Source organism: Podarcis liolepis (assembly GCF_965112155.1).
Source record: "Podarcis liolepis genome assembly, chromosome: 5".
In the NCBI taxonomy this organism is placed as follows: domain Eukaryota; kingdom Metazoa; phylum Chordata; class Lepidosauria; order Squamata; family Lacertidae; genus Podarcis; species Podarcis liolepis.
This window is the reverse complement of record NC_139556.1, coordinates 7,706,469-7,727,945: the sequence shown is the minus strand read 5'-3', so window position 1 is coordinate 7,727,945 and position 21,477 is coordinate 7,706,469. Positions and strand designations below refer to the sequence as shown.

The 21,477-nt window shown below is 45.2% G+C and overlaps 1 protein-coding gene across 1 annotated transcript in view; it reads right to left on the bottom strand.

Moving 5' to 3' along the window:
• The window catches only part of ANO2 (anoctamin 2), a 155,165-nt gene that overhangs the window by 20,636 nt on the left and 113,052 nt on the right, over positions 1 to 21,477 (bottom strand). The window contains exons 14-19 of the mRNA XM_083503337.1: positions 20,668 to 20,742; positions 18,879 to 19,080; positions 16,141 to 16,252; positions 12,678 to 12,735; positions 11,253 to 11,353; positions 6,067 to 6,215 (exon numbers count right to left, since the gene is read on the bottom strand). Of these exons, the coding sequence (XP_083359463.1) occupies positions 6,067 to 6,215; positions 11,253 to 11,353; positions 12,678 to 12,735; positions 16,141 to 16,252; positions 18,879 to 19,080; positions 20,668 to 20,742 (697 nt within the window). The remainder of the gene's footprint in view (positions 1 to 6,066; positions 6,216 to 11,252; positions 11,354 to 12,677; positions 12,736 to 16,140; positions 16,253 to 18,878; positions 19,081 to 20,667; positions 20,743 to 21,477) is intronic.

Genomic DNA, 21,477 nt, shown 5'->3' with positions numbered 1-21,477 from the left:
TCCTGCTTTAGGGGGAATTCTTCTAAATCTTCAGAATTAATCCTGGAAGGCTTAGAGACCATGAACCTCTTTCTGCCTCGCTTTATATGGATGCTAGACTTCTGACTGCCTTCAGCAGGAAAATAATTAATTCTGTTATATTGGCTTTTTGGAAACTTTCCAATGAAGTACCACAGAAAACCTTGGTTCACGCACTCACGCTTAGTAGAAGGGGAGGAAAAAAATTGGATAGCAAAATACGTTCATTGCAATCTAAACAGAAGTTCAGTGACAAACATGCCAGCTGGATGCAGGACAGAAAATCTGCTTGTGGGGTGGTGCCCTGCATATCCTTAGAACGTTTATTTGGCAAAGGAATGTATAAAGGTAAAGGTAAAGGGACCCCTGACCATTAGGTCCAGTCGTGACCGACTCTGGGGTTGCGGCGCTCATCTCGCTTTACTGGCCGAGGGAGCCAACGTTTGTCTGCAGACAGTTTTTCCAGGTCATGTGGCCAGCATGACTAAGCCGCTTCTGGCAAACCAGAGCAGCGCATGGAAACGCCGTTACCTTCCCGCCAGAGCGGTATCTATTTATCTACTTGCACTTTGACGTGCTTTCGAACTGCTAGGTTGGCAGGAGCAGGGACTGAGCAACGGGAGCTCACTCCGTTGCGGGGATTCGAACTGCCGACCTTCTGATCGGCAAGTCCTAGGCTCTGTGGTTTAACCCACAGCACCACCTGTGTCCCACCCTTAAAAAAATTCTTGGGACATGAAGCTGGGCTGGAGCTTAGGGTCATTGTTCTTAAGTTTGACTTTCTGATTTTAATCTTCGCTTTCTGTTGAGGAACCAGCCATCACCCCTGACTGCTGCATAGCAATTACACTGTAAATATCCTGCTAGGTTGCCTGAAGTCTCAACATTTGCCCTGTGCAGTCTCTTCGAACAGTGTTCCCATGATGGCAGATACAAACTAGGCCCAGATGCAGTCAAGGTGCAGCTCGTTTTCAAAGCTCACAAAGTCTTCAGCTAATTATAAGAGAGTGTATTATTATTGATTTTTGGCTTTCAAAAAACCTCTCACGTTATCAAGATCAAGTTATTATTGCAGCAGTATTAGTGTTCTGGCATGCAGCATTCCTTACTACAGCACATTTAGAATCATAGAATCATAGAGTTGGAAGAGACCACAAGGGCCATCGAGTCCAACCCCCTGCCAAGCAGGAAACACCATCAGAGCACTCCTGACATATGGTTGTCAAGCCTCTGCTTAAAGACCTCCAAAGTAGGAGACTCCACCACACTCCTTGGCAGCAAATTCCACTGTCCAACAGCTCTTACTGTCAGGAAGTTCTTCCTAATGTTTAGGTGGAATCTTCTTTCTTGTAGTTTGGATCCATTGCTCCGTGTCCGCTTCTCTGGAACAGCAGAAAACAACCTTTCTCCCTCCTCTATGTGACATCCTTTTATATATTTGAACATGGCTATCATATCACCCCTTAACCTCCTCTTCTCCAGGCTAAACATGCCCAGCTCCCATAGCCGTTCCTCATAAGGCATCGTTTCCAGGCCTTTGACCATTTTGGTTGCCCTCCTCTGGACACGTTCCAGTTTGTCAGTGTCCTTCTTGAACTGTGGTGCCCAGAACTGGACACAGTACTCCAGGTGAGGTCTGACCAGAGCACAATACAGTGGCACTATTGCTTCCCTTGATCTAGATGCTATACTCCTATTGATGCAGCCCAGAATTGCATTGGCTTTTTTAGCTGCCGCGTCACACTGTTGACTCATGTCAAGTTTGTGGTCAACCAAGACTCCTAGATCCTTTTCACATGTACTGCTCTCAAGCCAGGTGTCACCCATTTAGTTTCTGTTTAAGTTATATTTCATTTCGGGTTTGAAGTCAGCTAGTGAAATATATAAGGGATGCGGGTGGCACTGTGGGTTAAACCACAGAGCCTAGGGCTTGCCAAGCAGAAGGTCAGTGGTTCGAATCCCCGCGACGGGGATCCCGTTGTTCGAATCCCTGCGACGGGGATCCCGTTGCTCGGTCCCTGCTCCTGCCAACCTTGCAGTTCGAAAGCACGAAGTGCAAATAGATAAATAGGTACCGCTCCAGCGGGAAGGTAAACTGCTCTGCTTTGCCAGAAGCTGCTTATTCATGCTAGCTGCATGACCCGGAAGATGTATACTGGCTCCCTCGGCCAATAAAGTGAGATGAGCGCCACAACCCCAGAGTTGGCCACGACTGGACCTAATGGTCAGGAGTACCTTTACCTTTACCTTTAGTGAAATGTATAAAGCATCATGCTAACTAGAGACAGGGCACTGCTTATTCTAGCAAGCATTCTGGGCAGATTTCACAAAACAAAACACCTCAATCAGCATTTCCTACCAGGGGTAGAACTGCACATTGCAAGAAACAGAGGGGATAGTGCTGAGAAACTGGCCCTTGTTGGGCCTCGCCTCCATAATGCAACTTCCTTTGGGCATAGATCTCATTATGTTGTATGTTTCATTGCTCTTGCTCCATTTAATGATGTGGAAGGAAAGGCGTTCAAGATAATGACATCAGTTCCAGAGTGACTTGTACTATAGAAGTGGAGGCAGGTATCTGATATGGGCCTGCCATTTTTGTTGGCAGGTCTGTGTTTCTTATTACACATATTTTTGCCTTTCTTGCTCTCTGGATCATATAAGTTCTATTCTGAACTTAAAAGTGGAAAGCGTAATGCTGGTGGTCAACAAAAGAGGTTTAAAGACTGTCTCAAGGCAAATCTTAAAAAATGTAGTATAAACACCGACAACTGGGAAACACTGGCCTGCGAGCGCTCCAGTTGGAGAACAGCCTTTACCAAAGGTGTCATGGACTTTGAAGACACTCGAACTCAAAACGTGCTAAGAGGAAGGCACGCTTGGCAAATCCACACTGCGATCAATTCCCGCCTGGGAACCAATGTCCCTACTGTGGAAGGATGTGTGGGTCCAGAATTGGCCTCCACAGTCACTTACGGACTCATTGTTAAAACCGTGTTTATGGAAGACAATCTTACTCAGCTATGAGTGATCGCCAAAGAAGAAGAAGACTTTTGCCTTTGGAGGACCTTACATGTGACTCTAATCTAGGGGTTCCCATGTACTGTTTCAGAATATCTCCCCCTAACATACAGACAGGTAGAATTGCCCTGCTATCTCTCAGTTTGTATGGCCAAAAAGGACCAGAACAGGTGAAGACGGACAATCACACAAAGCTACACAGATTTCAAAAGTGAATCCAATCAAGGTGGTATTTTGGGATTAGGCTACATCAGTATTTCCATTCCTTCTCATGGGCATGTAGCTGCATTTAACCACAACATTATTTTTTCTTGCAGTTAAAAATTTCCTTTCTGAATTCAGTGACTCTCTCTGCGAGTCCTGTTCTTTTACCCAGTTTTGAAAGTATGCAAACATTCTCCACTGAAGTGCTCCTTTCATCTTCATTTCTGCCTGATGCCCTTTCAGAACAATCTCAACTGACAGCTTCAGTGCTGAGCATCTCAAAGAACTTCCGCTCCATGTGGGTGGTCTGCGTCAATCAGCAGTGAATCTGACAGCTGAATTTAGTGATACGTACTGTGCACCACAGGGAGAAGGTGGTTTAATTTTACTCTAGCTTTCCATCTTTCTTGAATCTCATAGCCAGCACTCAGCATCTTGTGCCGCATGGTAAAATTACAAAGATGGTGAGCCATTAATATTAAAGATAATCAGATTCACCTGCTGGAATATATATATATATGTACACACACACACACAGTGGTGCCTCGCAAGACGAAAAGAATCCGTTCTGTGATTCTCTTCGTCTAGCGGTTTTTTCGTCTTGCGAAGCAAGCCCATTGACAGATTAGCAGATTAGCGCTATTAGCGGCTTTTAGCGGCTTATCACCTTATCGGATCAGCTGATAAGCGGCTTAGCGTCTTAGAAAAAGGGGGGGAGGAAAAAACCCCCGCAGGAACTCGCAAGACATTTTCGTCTTGCAAAGCAAGCCCATAGGAGATTCGTTTTGCGAAGCACCTCCAAAACGGAAAACTCTTTCATCTAGTGAGTTTTCCGTCTTGCGAGGTATTCGTCTTGCGGGGCACCACTGTATATATATATGTAATTGGAATAAAAATATTTGAATTGTACCTGAAGCCAGAAATAAAGAGGGAGGCCACTGATATTGGGTTGAGGGCTTTTATTTAACAATAGATTGCAGCAAGAACCTGAATCGCTGTGCAAGCATAGGTTGAGGCCGGGGTAGCCTTGCCAAACTCTGCCCCAAGCACAAGTAATGGGTTTTCCTGAGTGTGTGTGGTGTAGTGGTTAAGAGCGATAAGACTCGTAATCTGGGGAACTGGGTTCGCGTCTCGGCTCCTCCACATGCAGCTGCTGGGTGACCTTGGGCCAGTCACACTTCTTTGAAGTCTCTCAGCCCCACTCACCTCACAGGGTGTTTGTTGTGGGGGAGGAAGGGAAAGGAGATTGTTAGCCGCTTTGAGACTCCTGAAGGGGAGTGATAAAGCGGGATATCAAATCCAAATTCTCCTCATCTGTTGATTAAGGGAGACTCACCTGGCACCCATTTCCCCAAGCCCCACGACTCTGAAAGTGTGGTTTGAGTGGGTCTCTGTGGAAGGCCTATTTGCAATGGCGCCTCCTCATTTGCATATACTACCGTTAGGCGTTATTCTCTCTCCTGCTTAATTTCAAGCTGTTAAATTAGGTTAGTTTATTCTGATTGTTTTATGCAATGCCGTATGGATATTTTTTTATTTTAATTTTTTTGCATTTACTTATTGACATCATGAGTATTTCTAATTGTTCCTAGTATAAGGTTACCAGATTTTTGTTCAAGGAATCCAGGGACACTTTTTTTTTTTTTTTGGAAAAGAGAAAAAAAAAGTTATAAAAAAAGCTTGTTTGTTTTTTTAAAAAAGAAGCAATATCTTCTCTTCTGTAGTCTTCTCTGTTGCGCGGCCTTCCTCTGGGCCACAGCCTATTCTCTTGGAGCGCTAGCAGCGATGGAATAGGCTCGGGTCAGTCCTGGGCTCAGCCATCTGTCCTTGCCCTCCCAGTGCTCTCCACTGGAGAGCCAGTGTGGTGTAGTGGTTAAGAGCAGTAGTCACGTAATCTGGGGAACCGGGTTCGATTCCCCGCTCCTTCACATGCAGCTGCTGGGTGACCTTGGGCCAGTCACACTTCTTTGAAGTCTCTCAGCCCCACTCACTTCACAGAGTGTTTGTTGTGAGGGAGGAAGGGAAAGGAGAATGTTAGCCGCTTTGAGACTCCTGAAGGGGAGTGAAAGGCGGGATATCAAATCCAAACTCTTCTTCTTCTTCTTCTACCTCTCCTCCTCAGTGGCAGTGGCAGCAGCAGCGTGGCAAGGTCGGGGCTCCCCTCTTTTTTCTCCTTCCTCTTTCTCTTCCTTCTCCTTCTCCTCTCTCCTTCTCCCTGCTTCAGCTCTGGGGTTTTCCTGGTCCTGGAGTGCTGCTGGGCAGTTGGCTGGGTGGCCGCACGCTCTCGTGCCCGGCTTGATTTGAGTCGCAGGGATGTGTGTGTCAGCGGTTCCCCCAGTTGACATTTCGGGCATCCCCAGTTCCCCCTTGGCAGCGGCAGCGGCAGTGGCAGCCTCAGCAGCCCGGAGCCAGCCTGGTAGCGCAGTTGGCTCTGGCTGGCTTCAGGAGCTGCTCACTGCCGTGGCGCCCGCCATTTTGCCTCGCCAGAAGTCCCCATATGATGTGTCTTGTGCCGTTGAACCCATCATGGAACATTCATTCCCTACTAATAAATCTACAACACTTAAAATACAAATCCGGGGACATTAAATGAAATCCGGGGACATTCCGGGGACGGATTTTGTCCAGGAACAGATTTGTAAATCCGGGGACTGTCCCCGGGAAACGGGGACATCTGGTAACCATATCTTAGTAGGTTTTTTTTTTTAATGTTTTTAAAGAACAGGAGTAAGTTCTGCATGCTTTATAAAAGTTCTATAAGCTTTTTAGAAAAAAGACTGCTTTGATACTAGCAGATGAAAAGAGATATTTCAAAAGCCTTACTCATTTCCATGTATTCTGGTGTCAGCCCAGTGAAAGGTTCCAAGGCGTGGTCCAATTCCCATTGCTGAGGTGGCTTGGAAGGATCAGACTCATTTGTCTTTGTCTCAGGCCTCTCATCCTTTAGCTTCCGGAACAGTTTTTTTAACTTACTGGGGAATAAAAAAAATATGAAGGCAATAAATTTAATTAAAACAGGTTGGGGATCTCAAACAAAACTTTTAACAGCCTCGCTAGTTGCCCAGGGAAGCAGCTTAAAAGAAAAGCATTATTTTTTTGTTTTATGTAGCAAACATAAATGTGTGTGTGTGGAAGACGCTCAGGCCTCACTGGGTCCTTCCATTTCATCCTCAAAACCATCTTGAGGCTGAGATGACAACAAACCAAGGAGCTTTCTGGCAGTTCACCAGGGCATAGCTGTCAATGTTTCCCTTTTTTTAAGGGAAATTCCCTTATTCCGAATAGGATTCCTCACAAGAAAAGGGAAAAATTGGCAGCTATTTACCAGGGACGTGAGGTAAGAGCTCTCTCTGCCCCACTGCCTGAACTTACTTAAATAAACACATAAAGCATTGTCTGCAAAATAAACTTTGTAGTATAATAATCAAGTATTCTCCAGGAATGACACCAGAGATACCAGCTTAAGGACACACATGAGAAAAGATGCTCAAAGAATGTTTCGCATGCACCATACCTATGAGTAAAAATCCAGGTTAATCCTATGCCGCCAGGATCTTAACAAAGGGCCACGCTAAACCTTCCTCCCTGCAGTCTGCAATAAATCCCTTGAACCTGAAGTATGCGTGCTATGCAAAAGAGATTATGATGGAGTGATAGGTCTATTTATTAGCTACCTGTTCAAACAAAAAAGTTTTCTTTTACACCTAACCAAAGTGGGGAAGTAATGGCAGGTATTTGTAATAAAAAACCATCATTTGAAATCTTTTGAGGGTGGGGAGCTGGACTTACAGTGCAATGCCAGTGGTGTCCAAACTTTTTGCAAAGAGGACCAGATTTGATGAAGTGAAGGGCCACGAGGGCTGACCAAAGGGCCGACCAAAGTTGTTAAGCTTTTTTTTAGGATTGAAGTTGTTCAGGTTTTGTTAGGATTTTACCCCACGAAATAAACTGCCACAGGGGCCGGATTAAACCGACCGGCGGGCCAGATTAGGCCCCCGAAACGGACTCTGGTGCAATCCTATGGATGTCAACTCAGAAGTAAGATCCATTTCTTACTCTCAGATAAGCGTGTCTGATGGTGGTCTATTATTAGTAATGGTTACAGATAGGTAGCCATGTTGGTCTGCCATAGTCAAAAATTAAAAAAAAAATCCTTCCAGTAGCACCTTAAAGACCAACTAAGTTAGTTCTTGGTATGAGCTTTCGTGTGCATGCACACTTCTTCAGATACACTGAAACAGAAGTTGCCAGATCCTTCTATATAGAGAGAAGGTGGGGAGGGGTATTACTCAGAAGGGTGGTGGGAATGGGAGATTGGCAGATAGCTGAGATGAGCCTGTTGACGACTCTTAACGACTGCAATAGGTCTTACAGGAAAAGGCAAGGGGTGAGAAGGTGAAAAATGGCTATTATTATACCATTATTAGTAATGGTATTTGGTGGTGGTTGTTATTGTTTTGTTTTTTCTCTCCCCCGCCCTTTCCTTGTTAACTTTGCAAATAAAATAATAATAATAATAATAATAATAATAATAATAATAATAATAATGTGTGTGGATTGCAGCCCCCATATTCTTAGTTTTGTTAAGAATGGAAAAAAAGAGAGTTGGACCTCAAACTGGTGCCATATGGAGAATTGAATAAAGCGAAGAAAAATGTTCAGTGTGCTTTGACTAATATGTCTTCATTGAGGTTGATGATTCAATCCCTTCCCCTGTTGCTACAAGGTGCTTTGCCAGTTTTAGTTCTCAGGTTGCTTTCAGATCACATCTGGGATCACATCTGAGGAAAGCATATTTGTCAAAAAAGGGAGGAAGGGGGGGGGAGCACTGGCTACTTCCATCCAGTATAATGCATTTGCCATTACCAGTCTGAGGTTCACTTTTCATTTTTGCTTTTCTGGCCATTACTGGTGCCACTAACGTTCTGTTTCATTCTTATCTCCCTCTGGTAGGCTGCCTAAAGTAACTATAGTGTGAGCCAGTACAGATCATCACTGTGCAGACCTAAAATACAGTATGATTAACAAATAACCCCATGAGTACATTCTTGACCGTGTGTCCTGGAAGCCCTGCTCCCTGCCTTGCAGGCCTTTTTCCACCTGGCCAGGGGCTGGACTGACTCCAGCTACAAAAGCTGAGACTGCTGGATAGACTCTTGGGCTGGAGTGTTGTTTGGGGTTCTTTGTTGGGTGGCACACACCACAAAAAGTGGTGGAGAATAGTTTGTAGATATTCTGTCAAAGTACTACTAAGCAGAGCTGGCCCAGTCATTAGGCAGGCTGAGGCTGCTGCCTCAGGTGGCAGAGGCCCCCAGGCAGAATGCCCAGCGGTTGCCTTGCCTGCCTTGCCACCTCCCCCAGTGGTGAAGAGCCACCTTGATCGGTGCCAAATTTGGACAAGATCATCATCATCCTAATTTAGTAATTATACCCCGCCCATCCGGCTGGGTTTCGCCAGTCACTCTGGGCAGCTCCCAACAGATTCAAAACAGAATAAAAATCAAACATTAAAAACTTTCCTAAACAGATGTCTTCTAAATGTCAGGTAGTTATTTATCACTGTGACATCTGATGGGAGGGCGTTCCACAGGGCAGGTGCCATCGCCGAGAAGGCCCTCTGCCTGGTTCCCTGTAACTTGGCTTCTCACAGTGAGGGAACTGCCAGAAGGCCCTCGGAGCTGGACCTCAGTGTCCGGGCTGAACGATGGAGGTGGAGATGCTCCTTCAGGTATACTGGGCCGAGGCCATTTTGATCAGACCCATTTTGAGCGAGATCTCAATCAAAACTGTGAGAAAGAGATGTTGTGGAGTGTGCAAGACCTCACATGATTTGAGGCAAGATTTCACCCAAAATTGGTGTGACCTAGCCCAAAATTGGCTGTGATCACTGCCATGGCAGGAGGGGTCAGAAGCAGTGGCCTTGCCCGTTTCGCCTCAAGCAGCAAAATGCGGTGGTACCCCTGCTACTAAGAGATATTACCATTATCATTATCATTATATTTATACCCCACCCATCTGGCTGGGTTTCCCCAGCCACTCTGGACGGCTTCCAACAAAGTATTAAAATACAGTGGTCTGTTAAACATTAAAAGCTTCCCTAAACAGGGCTGCCTTCAGATGTCTTCTAAAAGTCTGGTAATTGTTGTTCTCTCTGACATCTGGTGGGAGGGTGTTCCATAGGGTGGGTGCCACTACCGAGAAGGCCCTCTTCCTGGTTCCCTGTAACTTGGCTTCTCGCAGTGAGGGAACTGCCAGAAGGCCCTCAGTGCTGAACCTCAGTGTCCCAGCAGAATGATGGGGGTGGAGACGCTCCTTCAGGTATACTGGACCGAGGCCGTTTAGGGCTTTAAAGGTCAGCACCAACACTTTGAATTGTGCTTGGAAACATACTGGGAGCCAATGTAGGTCTTTCAAGACCGGTATTATGTGGTCTCGGCGGCTGCTCCCAGTCACCAATCTAGCTGCAGCATTCTGGATTAGTTGCAGTTTCAAGGTCACCTGCAAAGGTAGCCCCACATAGAGCACATTGCAGTAATCCAAGCGAGAGATAACTAGAGCATGCACCACTCTGGCGAGACAGATTTCACCGTCTTATGGAAACTCTCTTGACTTCCCTCACTTTTGCTCAGACGTCTTTGCCAAAGCATTCCGAAATACTTGCCTTGCATTCCTGCTACAGATAGCACTGAGAGGCAACCTTGTTTATGGCAGAAGGCTCCTCCCAGTACTGTATCAAACTCCTTTTTCACACATGTGTTCCTAAAAAATTGCAATATCACTCTTGTTTTTAAATGTGTTGCAAGTAATTTATGTTAATCATTTTACTCATAAGGAACTAATTTGTTACGGCACCTTTTCTCTTATGCTAATTAAGTGTGACCTCGGTTGAATTCACTCATTCATTCATTTGTTTGTTTGATTATTTGAGTATTGCTAATTTTGCTTACTACTATTTATACAGCTGGTTCCCCCCCCCCCACCATGGATGTTATATCAAATACTAATGTATTATATGATTCTCTCCACCCTCACCCCGCTCCCCCCCCATATAGTATCATGTATTGTATATTTTTCTTTGTCGTGAGACCTTTGGGTGGCAAGCAACTAATACGTTTAAACAATAATAATAATGTATGCAAGCAATGATAATATTTCAGTAGGCTTTGGCAAATGGGATCATCTTAATAGATGGTCCTGGTTGCGGGCAGACCCTCAAACTGGCCCTCCCCCCAGCGTGGGTGGAGCTGTCGCCCTCACGCCGGGGTGGCACCACAATCACCCAGGGCTATTGCCCAATCATGTCAAAGGGTGATAGTGGGGGGAAGTATAAAAGCAGCCGCGTGACGTGTGCCAGGCTCCTGCTTTGCGCTGCCAAACACCCTCCCACCCTCCCTTTAATTTAGATCCTTTGGCCTTGCTTTAGACTTTGGTTGGTTGCCCGGCTTGAGTTAGGGGCTGCATAGGAATTTTTTCCATTTGGCAAATTGGCACGGGCCACTTGGTTTTTGCCTACCTCTTAGCAATCGTCACAACTTTGTAAAGTTTGGCGGTTAGGCATTGGCTTATGGTGAATGGGGGAGGAGATGTCAGCCATCGCCTGCCCCTCCAGTTTCAAGGGTATTCCGTTAAAGGAAGCCGGGGCCTGTCCGAAGTCCGCTTGAAGGGTGAGGGCCATGCCAGGCCTCTGGGAACACCAGGGGAGATGCAGGCGGGTTCCCCCGAAGCAATTTTCCTTTGGGTGGTTTACCCTTACAGACTTCCTGCAAAGGGGGCAGGAGTCAGATATAGTCTTGCCAATGCCTAAGCCAATACCGCTCTCATTCCTGTAATCAATAAAGCTGCGGCCAAATTTTTGCCCGCAAACCTTAAACAAAATATCCGTGTCTGTGTGAATTTCTTTATTCTTATTGGGGGGAGGGGGGTCGGCTTAGGGGTCTTGCCACGCAAACCACAAGTCATGACATGATACCTTACAGAAACAAGAGCATGAATGTGAATGAAATACATACGGAACTCCAATTTCAAAGATGTTATTTTGGATCAGCTGCTTCCCCAGCATGATAATGCTCAGCTGAATGCAAAGCTCCATCAAGCAGCCTCCAGGAGCACACTAAAGGGCAAGAGAAAGGGCAAGGGGGAGACACAACACCACTAAGTAGAGGTTTCCGGAGAGTGGGTAATGCGGGGGGCAACACCCGCAGTGCTATTGCTTGTCACTGCTGCAGGGCATGCAAGCAACTGGGCATTCCCACATACCGTATTTTTCGCTTTATAGGTCGCACCGGACCATAGGACACACCGGACCATAGGAGGGGGAGAACAGGGATTTCCCCCCCCTTGTTCTCCCCCTCTAAAACAAGGTGCGTTCAAGAGCAGGTCGGGGAACAGCGCAAAGGCGCTGCTTTCCCCCACCACCAGCCTCAAAGATCCCTGAAGCCTTTGGAGGGCAGCTGCACTCCAAAGGCTTGAGGCTTCGGGGACAGCCTTTCAAGCCTCCGCAGGACAGCGGGATGCCTTCACCCCACTGCCCTGCGGAGGCTTTGAGCAGCCATCCCGAAGCTAGAACAGCGAGACGGAGGGCTGCGCAGCGTCCCATCTCGTTGTTTTGGCTTCGGGGACAGCCTTTCAAGCCTCCGCAGGGCAGTGGGGTGCCAGGGTTCGAAGGCTTGCAGATAGCTTCCTGAAGCCTGGAGAGCGAGAGGGGTCGGTGCGCACCGATCCCTCTCCCTCTCCAGGCTTCAGCGAAAGCCTGCATTCGCTCCATAGGACGCACACACATTTCCCCTTCATTTTTGGAGCGGAAAACGTGCGTCCTATTGAGCGAAAAATACGGTATTTGCCAAGCATCAATCTGAGCTTCAGGAAAACGGCAGCTTTAGGAAACCCAGCTTATAATAATGATACCCTTATATGTTTTTGCTTGCTGATAATCAGAATTAGAATATTACATACTTTCAAGCAGCACAGCAGATTTATGAAATATCTATTTTGGCGATTCAGGAATCTGTCCAGCTTCTCCCTTTTACTCATCCCCCCCCATCTTAAATCCAGTTCGTCCCATTTCTATACCAGTTTGAGTTGTGTGTGTGTGTATTTAATGAAAATTCAGCAGCCTTTTAGTCTATGTTTCTCCTTGTGCACATTTTTGTATGCCATTTTACCTAATGTAACACATTGTACAAGCAATTATCTGTAATAGAATGCATATATATTTACATTTTTATGCACACTTTCTCCTAATACATACTTCTGTGTATGTTTCTTGGTTAGTGAACTACACAGCAAAACTCAGAGAAGAGCATATTTTGAAGGACAGCTGTGTTCCCATATTATTTTGGATGCGTGAATTCAGTTAGATTCGCATTAAAGTGCAAAGCAAACTGAATCCCTCTCCCTTCTCTATTACAAAGTAAGATTTAAAACTGGATACTTACCTCTTCCATTCGATAACCAGCAAATACATACACATAATGTCCAGGTCGGCCTACAAACCTGAGAACAAGCACACATATATGGATTAAATCAGTATCAGAATGATTAATTAAAATAGCTTACTTTGTGCAGCCAAATGATGAATACGGTTTTAAAATAAATAGAGGACCATTATATTTTATAACTAACTAAGGCTGCAATAGTGGGACGCGGGTGGCGCTGTGGGTTAAACCACAGAGCCTAGGGCTTGCCGATCAGAAGGTCGGCAGTTTGAATCCCCGTGACGGAGTGAGCTCCCGTTGCTCGGTCCCTGCTCCTGCCAACCTAGCAGTTCGAAAGCACAAAGTGCAAGTAGATAAATAGGTACTGCTCCAGTGGGAAGGTAAACGGTGTTTCCGTGCGCTGCTCTGGTTCGCCAGAAGCAGCTTAGTCATGCTGGCCACATGACCCGGAAGCTGTCTGCGGACAAACGCCGGCTCCCTCGGCCTATAGAGCAAGATGAGCGCCGCAACCCCAGAGTCGGTCACGACTGGACCTAATGGTCAGGGGTCCCTTTACCTTTTTAAGGCTGCAATAGTGGGACGCGGGTGGCGCTGTGGTCTAAAGCACTGAGCCTAGGGCTTGCTGATCAGAAGATTGCCAGTTCGAATCCCAGCAACAGGGTGAGCTCCCTTTGCTCGGTCCCAGCTCCTGCCAACCTAGCAGTTTGAAAGCATGTCAAAGTGCAAGTAGATAAATAGGTACCACTCCGGCAGGAAGGTAAACGGTGTTTCTGTGTGCTGCTCTGGTTCGCCAGAAGCAGCTCAGTCATGCTGGCCACATGACCCAGAAGCTGTACACCGGCTCCCTCAGCCAGTAAAGCGAGATGAGCGCTGCAACCCCAGAGTCGTCCACGACTGGACTTAATGGTCAGGGGTCCCTTTACCTTTTAAAGGTGCAATACTTAGGATTGTGTGTGAAACCCAAAGACAGCTAGTCCACCATTTCCAATGTCCTGGGAGGCCTGAGCCAGCAGGGCAGAAGTTTGGGTGGAAGAGTGACTCCACCCAGTTCCCCTGCTTTCCACTGGAAACTGGTGAGGTGAGAGGAGAGATGCGGATAGACTCCTGAGCATGTCTAAATCTCCCCCCCCCCAGCTTGAGTGTGTGTGAGGGGACCAAGAAAGCTTTGTATCCACCCCTTCGCGGTCTCTCCCTGGAATGTCTCAGAAACATCCCCCTGGGGGGCCCTACCAAACTCTGAGAGAGGATCCAATCTATTTAAGATTGCAGCCTTAGGCACACACACACACACACACACACACACACACACACACCCTTTCCCCCTCCCCTCAGTTTCAGATGTTATATTATATTTTTATATTAATATAAAAAATTAAATTTTTAATTTTTAAAATTTGTTTTCTTGCAAAGTGAATACATCAATACAAAACCACACATAAAGAATAATATAGAGAAAGAAAAAGTAGAGAAGAAAAAGGGGGGAAATGCAAAGAAAAATAGACAGTAAAAGAATAAAGAAAAGTATAATATTTCAAGACGATAAACACAACTTTACAAAATAATAGGAATAATAGACTTCCATCACTCTCACAACACTTCCTTTCACATTTCACATTTTATCTGTATTTCAGCATTATTTTCATCTTCATATATAGATATGTATATATGTATGTTTCTCCTTTTCCATTCACGAGGTCATTCTAGACACAGCCAAATTTTTACATTAGAACCTTGTCTTTCTAAATAATCATTCAAGCAATTCCATTCCTTCTTGACTGTATTCATTGGCTTTGGGCTTATTATATCTGTCAATTTGGCCAGTTCCAAATATTCACATAATTTATATAACCATTCCTCTTTGGTCAGTACCTGGTTACCCTTCCAGTACTTAGCCAACAGCATTCTTGCCGCTGATGTCGCATACAGAAATAATTTAGTATTTTCTTTTGGAATATCACTATTCAATGTTCCCAAAAGATATGTTTCTGGTCTTTTGCTATGTGAAATTCTTAGTAACTTTTTTATTTCTTCATGGATCATGATCTCTGGACATGTCCACCACATATGGTAGAAGGTTCCAATCTGCTTTGTGCATCTTCAACACTTACTACTAAGCGATTTGTTCATTTTAGCCAATCTCTCCGGTGATAAATATATAAAAAAATTTACAAACACATATATAGTTGCAGATTTTGCCATTTGAAATTTTAAAAGTTTTTGTTATATAAAATAATAATATTATTCTTTGAAAATTGTTGTGACTCTCACTTCTCGATCCAGCCCTACAGAGAACAGTAAGTCTTCCATTTCAGTTAATATTGCGTAACTGAGAATTTTTAAATATTCACACATGGCTGTCTTTCCATCTCTTGTAGAAGGATAGTGTCTCCTCCAGGCATAGGCAAACTCGGCCCTCCAGATGTTTTGGGACTACAACTCCCATCATCCCTAAATAACAGGACCAGTGGTCAGGGATGATAGGAACTGTAGTCTCAAAACATCTGGAGGGCTGAGTTTGCCTATGCCTGGTCTACTCAGCAGGTACAGGAAAGCTGCATATATGCATCTGTAGTAAATCAGAGTGATGTGTTGGAGAATCCTTCACCAATGTCTGTCACAACCCCCTTCTGGAGCAGTCTCCGTGTGCTGCCTGTGGGTGTTCTTGAGAAAAACACCTGCGTGCCCCCTTAACTTATAAGAGGGGAGGTGCTGGCATCTGCTATACTCCCTCTGCAACAGTCCGTTCCCAAGACACGAGGCACGAATGCAGGAACCCCACATGTCACAAAGAGCCCAGAGGTCTCTCAACATGTGCCGAGCAGGCTAAGCACAACCCACACCCTGTCCTGTCCATACGGAGAATTCACATGAGGGAGAATTCTCACTTCTCACTTCCCAGTGGGCTTTCTGGAGATAGCCAGGAGCAGTTCCATTCTCTCCATCTGTTTCCAGCCGCCCCCAATCCATGCAGTGAGGTGTCATAAGCAGAACATATGTATATTGAATTTTGCAATGTGTAAATATCAAATGTGCTGGAGGAGACTCTAGAGAGTCCCATTGACTGCAAGAAGATCAAACCTATCCATTCTGAAGGAAATCAACTAAGAGTGCTCACTGGAAGGACAGATCGTGAAGCTGAGGCTCCAATACTTTGGCCAACTCATGAGAAGAGAAGACTCCCTGGAAAAGACCCTGATGTTGGGAAAGATGAAGGGCACAAGGAGAAGGGGATGACAGAGGACGAGATAGTTGGACGGTGTTCTTGAAGCTACAAACATGAGTTTGAACAAAATGCGGGAGGCAGTGGAGGCCAGGAGTGCCTGGCGTGCTCTGGTCCATGGGGTCACGAAGAGTCGGACACAATTAAACGACTAAATGACTAAACAACAACAACAACAACAACAACAACAACAACAACAACAACAAATATCGACTTTCTGCTAAAGAATCATATTCAACCCACCTTCCTTTAAAAAATGCCACGTAAAAAATTGGTGCATAGGAGTTCACAAATTTCAGAAGGAAAGCTTTCATAATTAAATGCTCCTCAAAGGTTTTTTCTGTTTTGGGTATCTCTGTCATGAAGAAAGCAGAAAAACAGATGAGTGGAAACAACTGATAATTTATGTGACACATAATAAACCAATAAGCCATATTCCGTGATCAAAGGGGATGCTGATAAGTTTGCAAAATGTCATATTTACATCTGAAAGAAGGGTGAAGACCTGTTTGGGAGTACAGGGTTCTTAGCTTCCATGCTGGCCTCAGAGAGAGGGAAGGAAGTTAATACACTTTCTCTCTGACTTGGGTTTCATCCTCAGCTTTCAGGTACTGAGTCAAGCATGGGTAGCCAAAACCCACATTTTGTTTCTGTCCTACTGATGCTTACTTCATACTTCCTCTCCAGATGATAATAGTAGTAGTAATAATAATTTCATTATTTATATGCTGTCCACCTGACTTGGTTGCCCCAGTAAGTCTGGGCAGCTTCCAGCAAAATATAAAAACACAAAGAACATCAAGCATCAAAAACTTCCCTATACAGGGCTGTCTTCAGATCTCTTCTAAAAGTTGTAGTTATTTATTTCTTTGACATCTGATGGGAGGGCGTTCCACAGGGCGGGCGCCACTACCAAGAAGGTCCTCTGCCTCATCTCCTGTAACTTCATTTCTCTCAGTGAAGGAACCCCCAGAAGACCCTCAGAGCTGGACTTCAGTGTCCGGGCTCATGACTTGATTATTGCAAGACACTCTACGCAGAGCTGCTCTTAAGGCTGTTGTGGAAGTTGCAGAATGTGCTGCGGTCTGGCTGTTGATTGGAGCTTCTTATTGACAGCATGTGACCCCACTGCTGAAGAATCTGCACTGGTTGCCAATATGTCACAGGCCAGATTTCAGGTGTGACTGTTACACTTGGGACAAGCCTTTCTTCATACATTCCTGTGCATTCTTTGATATCTGCTGGAGAAGCACTGATTACTCTTCCTTATGGCATCCACAAGGAATTGGGCCTTTAGTCTAGCAGCACCTACATTGCGGAATTCATTGCCTTCGTATATTAGGCAGACATCCTGTGCCTAGTTTTAGACGGCAGCCCCAAAACAATTTTATTTACACAAGCTTACCCCGTCTTTCAACTCTGTGTCATGTTTTTCTGATATTTGCCTGTTGTGTTTTGATTTTACGCACACTGTTTTGAAACCCTCCTTGCTTGATTTAGCAATATAAAAAATTACATGGAAGTAAATATGTGAAGGGACGCAGGTGGTGCTGTGGGTTAAACCACAGAGCCTAGGACTTGCTGATCAGAAGGTCAGCGGTTCGAATCCCCGTGACGGGGTGAGCTCCCGTTGCTCTGTCCCAGCTCCTGCCAACCTAGCAGTCAGAGTGCAAGTAGATGAATAGGTACCACTCCAGCGGGAAGGTAAATGGCGTTTCCGTGCGCTGCTCTGGTTCACCAGAAGTCGCTTAGTCATGCTGGCCACATGACTCGGAAGCTGTACGCTGTACGGTCAGGGGTCCCTTTACCTAAATATGTGGCAGGCTCTTCCATGAGGCCAGAGACCATGTCTCAGTTGCCTTGCAATGGTGTTGGGGTTTCCCCACAGCTTTGGGCTTGCTTTTGCACAACTTCCAAGATTCAGATTCAGCAAGCAGTGGAAGAATGAAGAAATGCAAAAAGTCAGGGAGTGGGCAGTAGCCATTAGCAGTTAGCCATGAGATGGATAGGAAATTGTGTCAAAGCCTTATCACTTGTCTATTGGCAGTCTCCCTTCTGTGGATCTTCTGAATGGAAGTGGAACAAATCACAAAAGTGTAATACATTAACTAACTGTGTGAATCTGCCCTTGGCAGACAGGTGCTTGCAACTGTTTATATCTAGAACTCTTTTCTGAATTCTAGTCAATAAGGGTGCTTCTAGGTTGGTGGCTAATAACTGTTCTTTTGTAGTTAAAGGTAAAGGTAAAGGGATCCCTGATCATTAGGTCCAGTCATGACCAACTCTGGGGTTGCGGTGCTCATCTTGCTTTATTGGCCAAGGGAGCCAGTGTACAGCTTCTGGGTCATGTGGCCAGCATGACTAAGCCGCTTCTGGAGAACCAGAGCAGCGCACGGAAACGCCGTTTACCTTCCCACCGCAGCGGTACCTATTTATCTACTTGCACTTTGATGTGCTTTTGAACTGCTAGGTTGGCAGGAGCAGGGACCGAGCAACGGGAGCTCACCCCGTTGAGGGGATTCGAACCACCGACCTTCTGATCGGCAAGTCCTAGGCTCTGTGGTTTAAGCCACAGCACCACCCGCGTCCCTCCTTTTGTAGTTACTGTAACTGGAAGCAAATTGTAACTGACTTGCTACATTATCCGGGATGTTGCACTCAGCTATGATCCTTCTATGTCCCTGTCCCTTCTTCTTCTTTAGTCAATAACTGAATAATTGAACCACCAACCTTCTGGTTAAAAGCCAGATGAACTAACCCATTGTGCCACATTACTATTGTTGAGGAATCCCTTATAAGCTTCTGGGGAATTTCAGCATTTTGCAAAATATAGTACAGTATAAAACTCCTGCTCTAGATTGAAGAAGGTTTGAATATTATAGAATGAATGAAAAGTCCTACTTTGTGGGACAAAAACAGTTACTGTACATTATTGGCAAGAAGCAGAACATATGCACTTATGAAAGGTGAAAAAGCATTACCCATTTCTGTCAACCATTTGGCAACCATTCCATAAATCTCATCTAGGATAAGGATCACAACAAGGTTAATGATGACAGCCGTTGCTGTCACCGTCACTCGGACGTTAGACTTGGTTGACTCGTTGGGACTCATGGATAGTGCTGCCGCTGTAGTTATCCGGTACACAATCACACCAAAGACCAAGGAAAACGTCAGTGAAATCTGAAAAGAGACATACAGGTATTCATAGAAATGGATACATTCATGCATTTTTGCATGTAAATCTACTTGCCGCAGCTAATGAGCTTGAGTGGCGTTAGCCCACATATTAAGCAGCTTCGTCTTTGAAAGGAAATGCTCTGCACATGGCTGGCCAATGGGTTTTCTCCATTGACCTTTTAGGTTTGGATTAAATAGTACTGGTGCGGGGCTGTCCCTGCTTATGCCACCACAGCATCATCCAGTTTGCTGATCTCAATTCTGAACTACATGGGCATAGGAGCACCACTAATTCTAGGATATTCAGTCCTGGCTAGAACTACCAAGCCTCAATTTTGCATGTCCATCTAAATGTGCCCCCAGAACACATGAAGAAATGTGGCTGCTTATCCTGTTGAGGGCATGCTGTCCTTCAAGGACTCTTTTGGTGACCCACACGCTAGGGTCTTCTGGTGAGTCTGCATCTCCATGATTGACAGTCTATGCCTTTGCTCAGAGAACTATTATTCTCCTTGTTGGCTCTGTAAAGGATGACTGCTATTAGCATCTTTAAAGGAAAAGGGATCCCTGACCATTAGGTCCAGTCGCAGATAACTCTGGGGTTGCGGTGCTCATCTTGCTTTATTGGCCAAGGGAGCCGGCGTACAGCTTCCAGGTCATGTGGCCAGCATGACTAAGCCGCTTCTGGTGAACCAGAGCAGCGCATGGAAACGCCGTTGACCTTCCCGCCAGAGTGGTACCTATTTATCTACTTGCACTTGACGTGCTTTCGAACTGCTAGGTGGGCAGGAGCAGGGACCGAGCAACGGGAGCTCACTCCGTAGTGGGGATTTGAACTGCCAACCTTCTGATTGCCAATCAGAAGCTGACTCTTACTCCAACACTGGCAAGGGAACATCATCTTCGACTGCACTGGAAGGCAACAGGCTAGTTGACTGACACAGACCAGCCACATGCCACTCTGCCTGGCACCTCCTTGGCACCTGCTCAAATGCTGCAATGCAACACTTGTGGCACCAGTGCACAGGACATGAGTAAAGCAGCACATGTATATGTGCAATATCTGCTGGAGTTTGTGGCCTGGACTGTCTCTCTCTCTGCCTGGTAGCTCAGTTAGGGTCTTTCCCAGTGATGCTTTTTGTGATGCATTGGGAGAAGGTGACTAGATAAGACAACCAGGCAGTCCAGGGAGCAAAAAGCAAGTTTTGCCAGTGCCTGGGTAGCAGCTCAGGAAGATGGTTATTGGGGAGTGGCTCAGGCAAAGAGCAAGAACAATGTCACCACTGTGCTCCAACATCCACGGTCTGAGATGTTCTGGGAGGGGCAGCCATGATCTGGCAAAGGAGCTGTTAAGTGAACCAATCCTGCACCAAGCACTGAATCTGGACTTTGTGGTGCAATTGGCGTTTTAAACTTTTGCAATTCTTAGTCCATCCCCAATTCAGTCTAAAAGAAGGATACACTGAGGGAAAACCGCAAAGGTAATGCATATGTTAGAGAATATTGATTCAGTCTGAAGATCCATGCAGTCAGGGCAAATTTAATATAAGCCACTGTTAAAAAAAGCAAGGAGATAAAATGCAAAATTACCATAAATAAGATAGATGCAAAGTTCACTAGATAGCCAGGGGTACGGTCTTTCCAGGTCAGTTTTTCCTTCTCATCCTAGTACAAGCCATAATAGGGAAAACATCAGTTATGATACTAAGTAAATAAATAAGGTGAAAAGTTAAGCGCAATTTGGAATCAGTGTGATGAAATACAGTGCAATCATAAACAGTTTATTCAGAAGTCCCATTGGGTGTTATTCAACTAAGTTTTAAATACCTTAATCAAGTTTCTTAATTTCAATGGGTTTACTCTGAGTAAAACTTAGTTCACTATCACTGATGGATTCCAGTAGATCTTAGTCCCTAATAAGTGTGTAAATGATTTCTGCCTTAGTTGATACTATGCCCCCCTTCCTTGCCTTCAATTAGATTTCATCTGTTACTCTGGGTTTTTCTTAGTTTTTTGTTTTCCCACTCTTAAATTCAGTCCTTCACATCTCCACACGATTTTTGTGATTTTTAAAAGTGCGCGTGAAAATTTATCAGTGTTTCAGTGTGTCATTGCGATATTTGGAGAAGTGCACATTTCGGTGCTCTCATTCCCATATTATTTTGGGAAGTGCAAATTGGGTAGATTCATACATTATAATGAAAACTGAACCAAATTTCTTGTTCATCCCAAATTTTATCCAATATATGAAGACACATTACTCTCATACGATCTATAATTGAAAAAGCAGACTGAATTTTTACTGTAGACATTTCTTCCCTAAGGTCCCCCCCCCCTCAATTTTTTAAATTAGAAATTAAGAACTACTATTTGTCTTATTTCATTGTTTTCTCTGGCTTA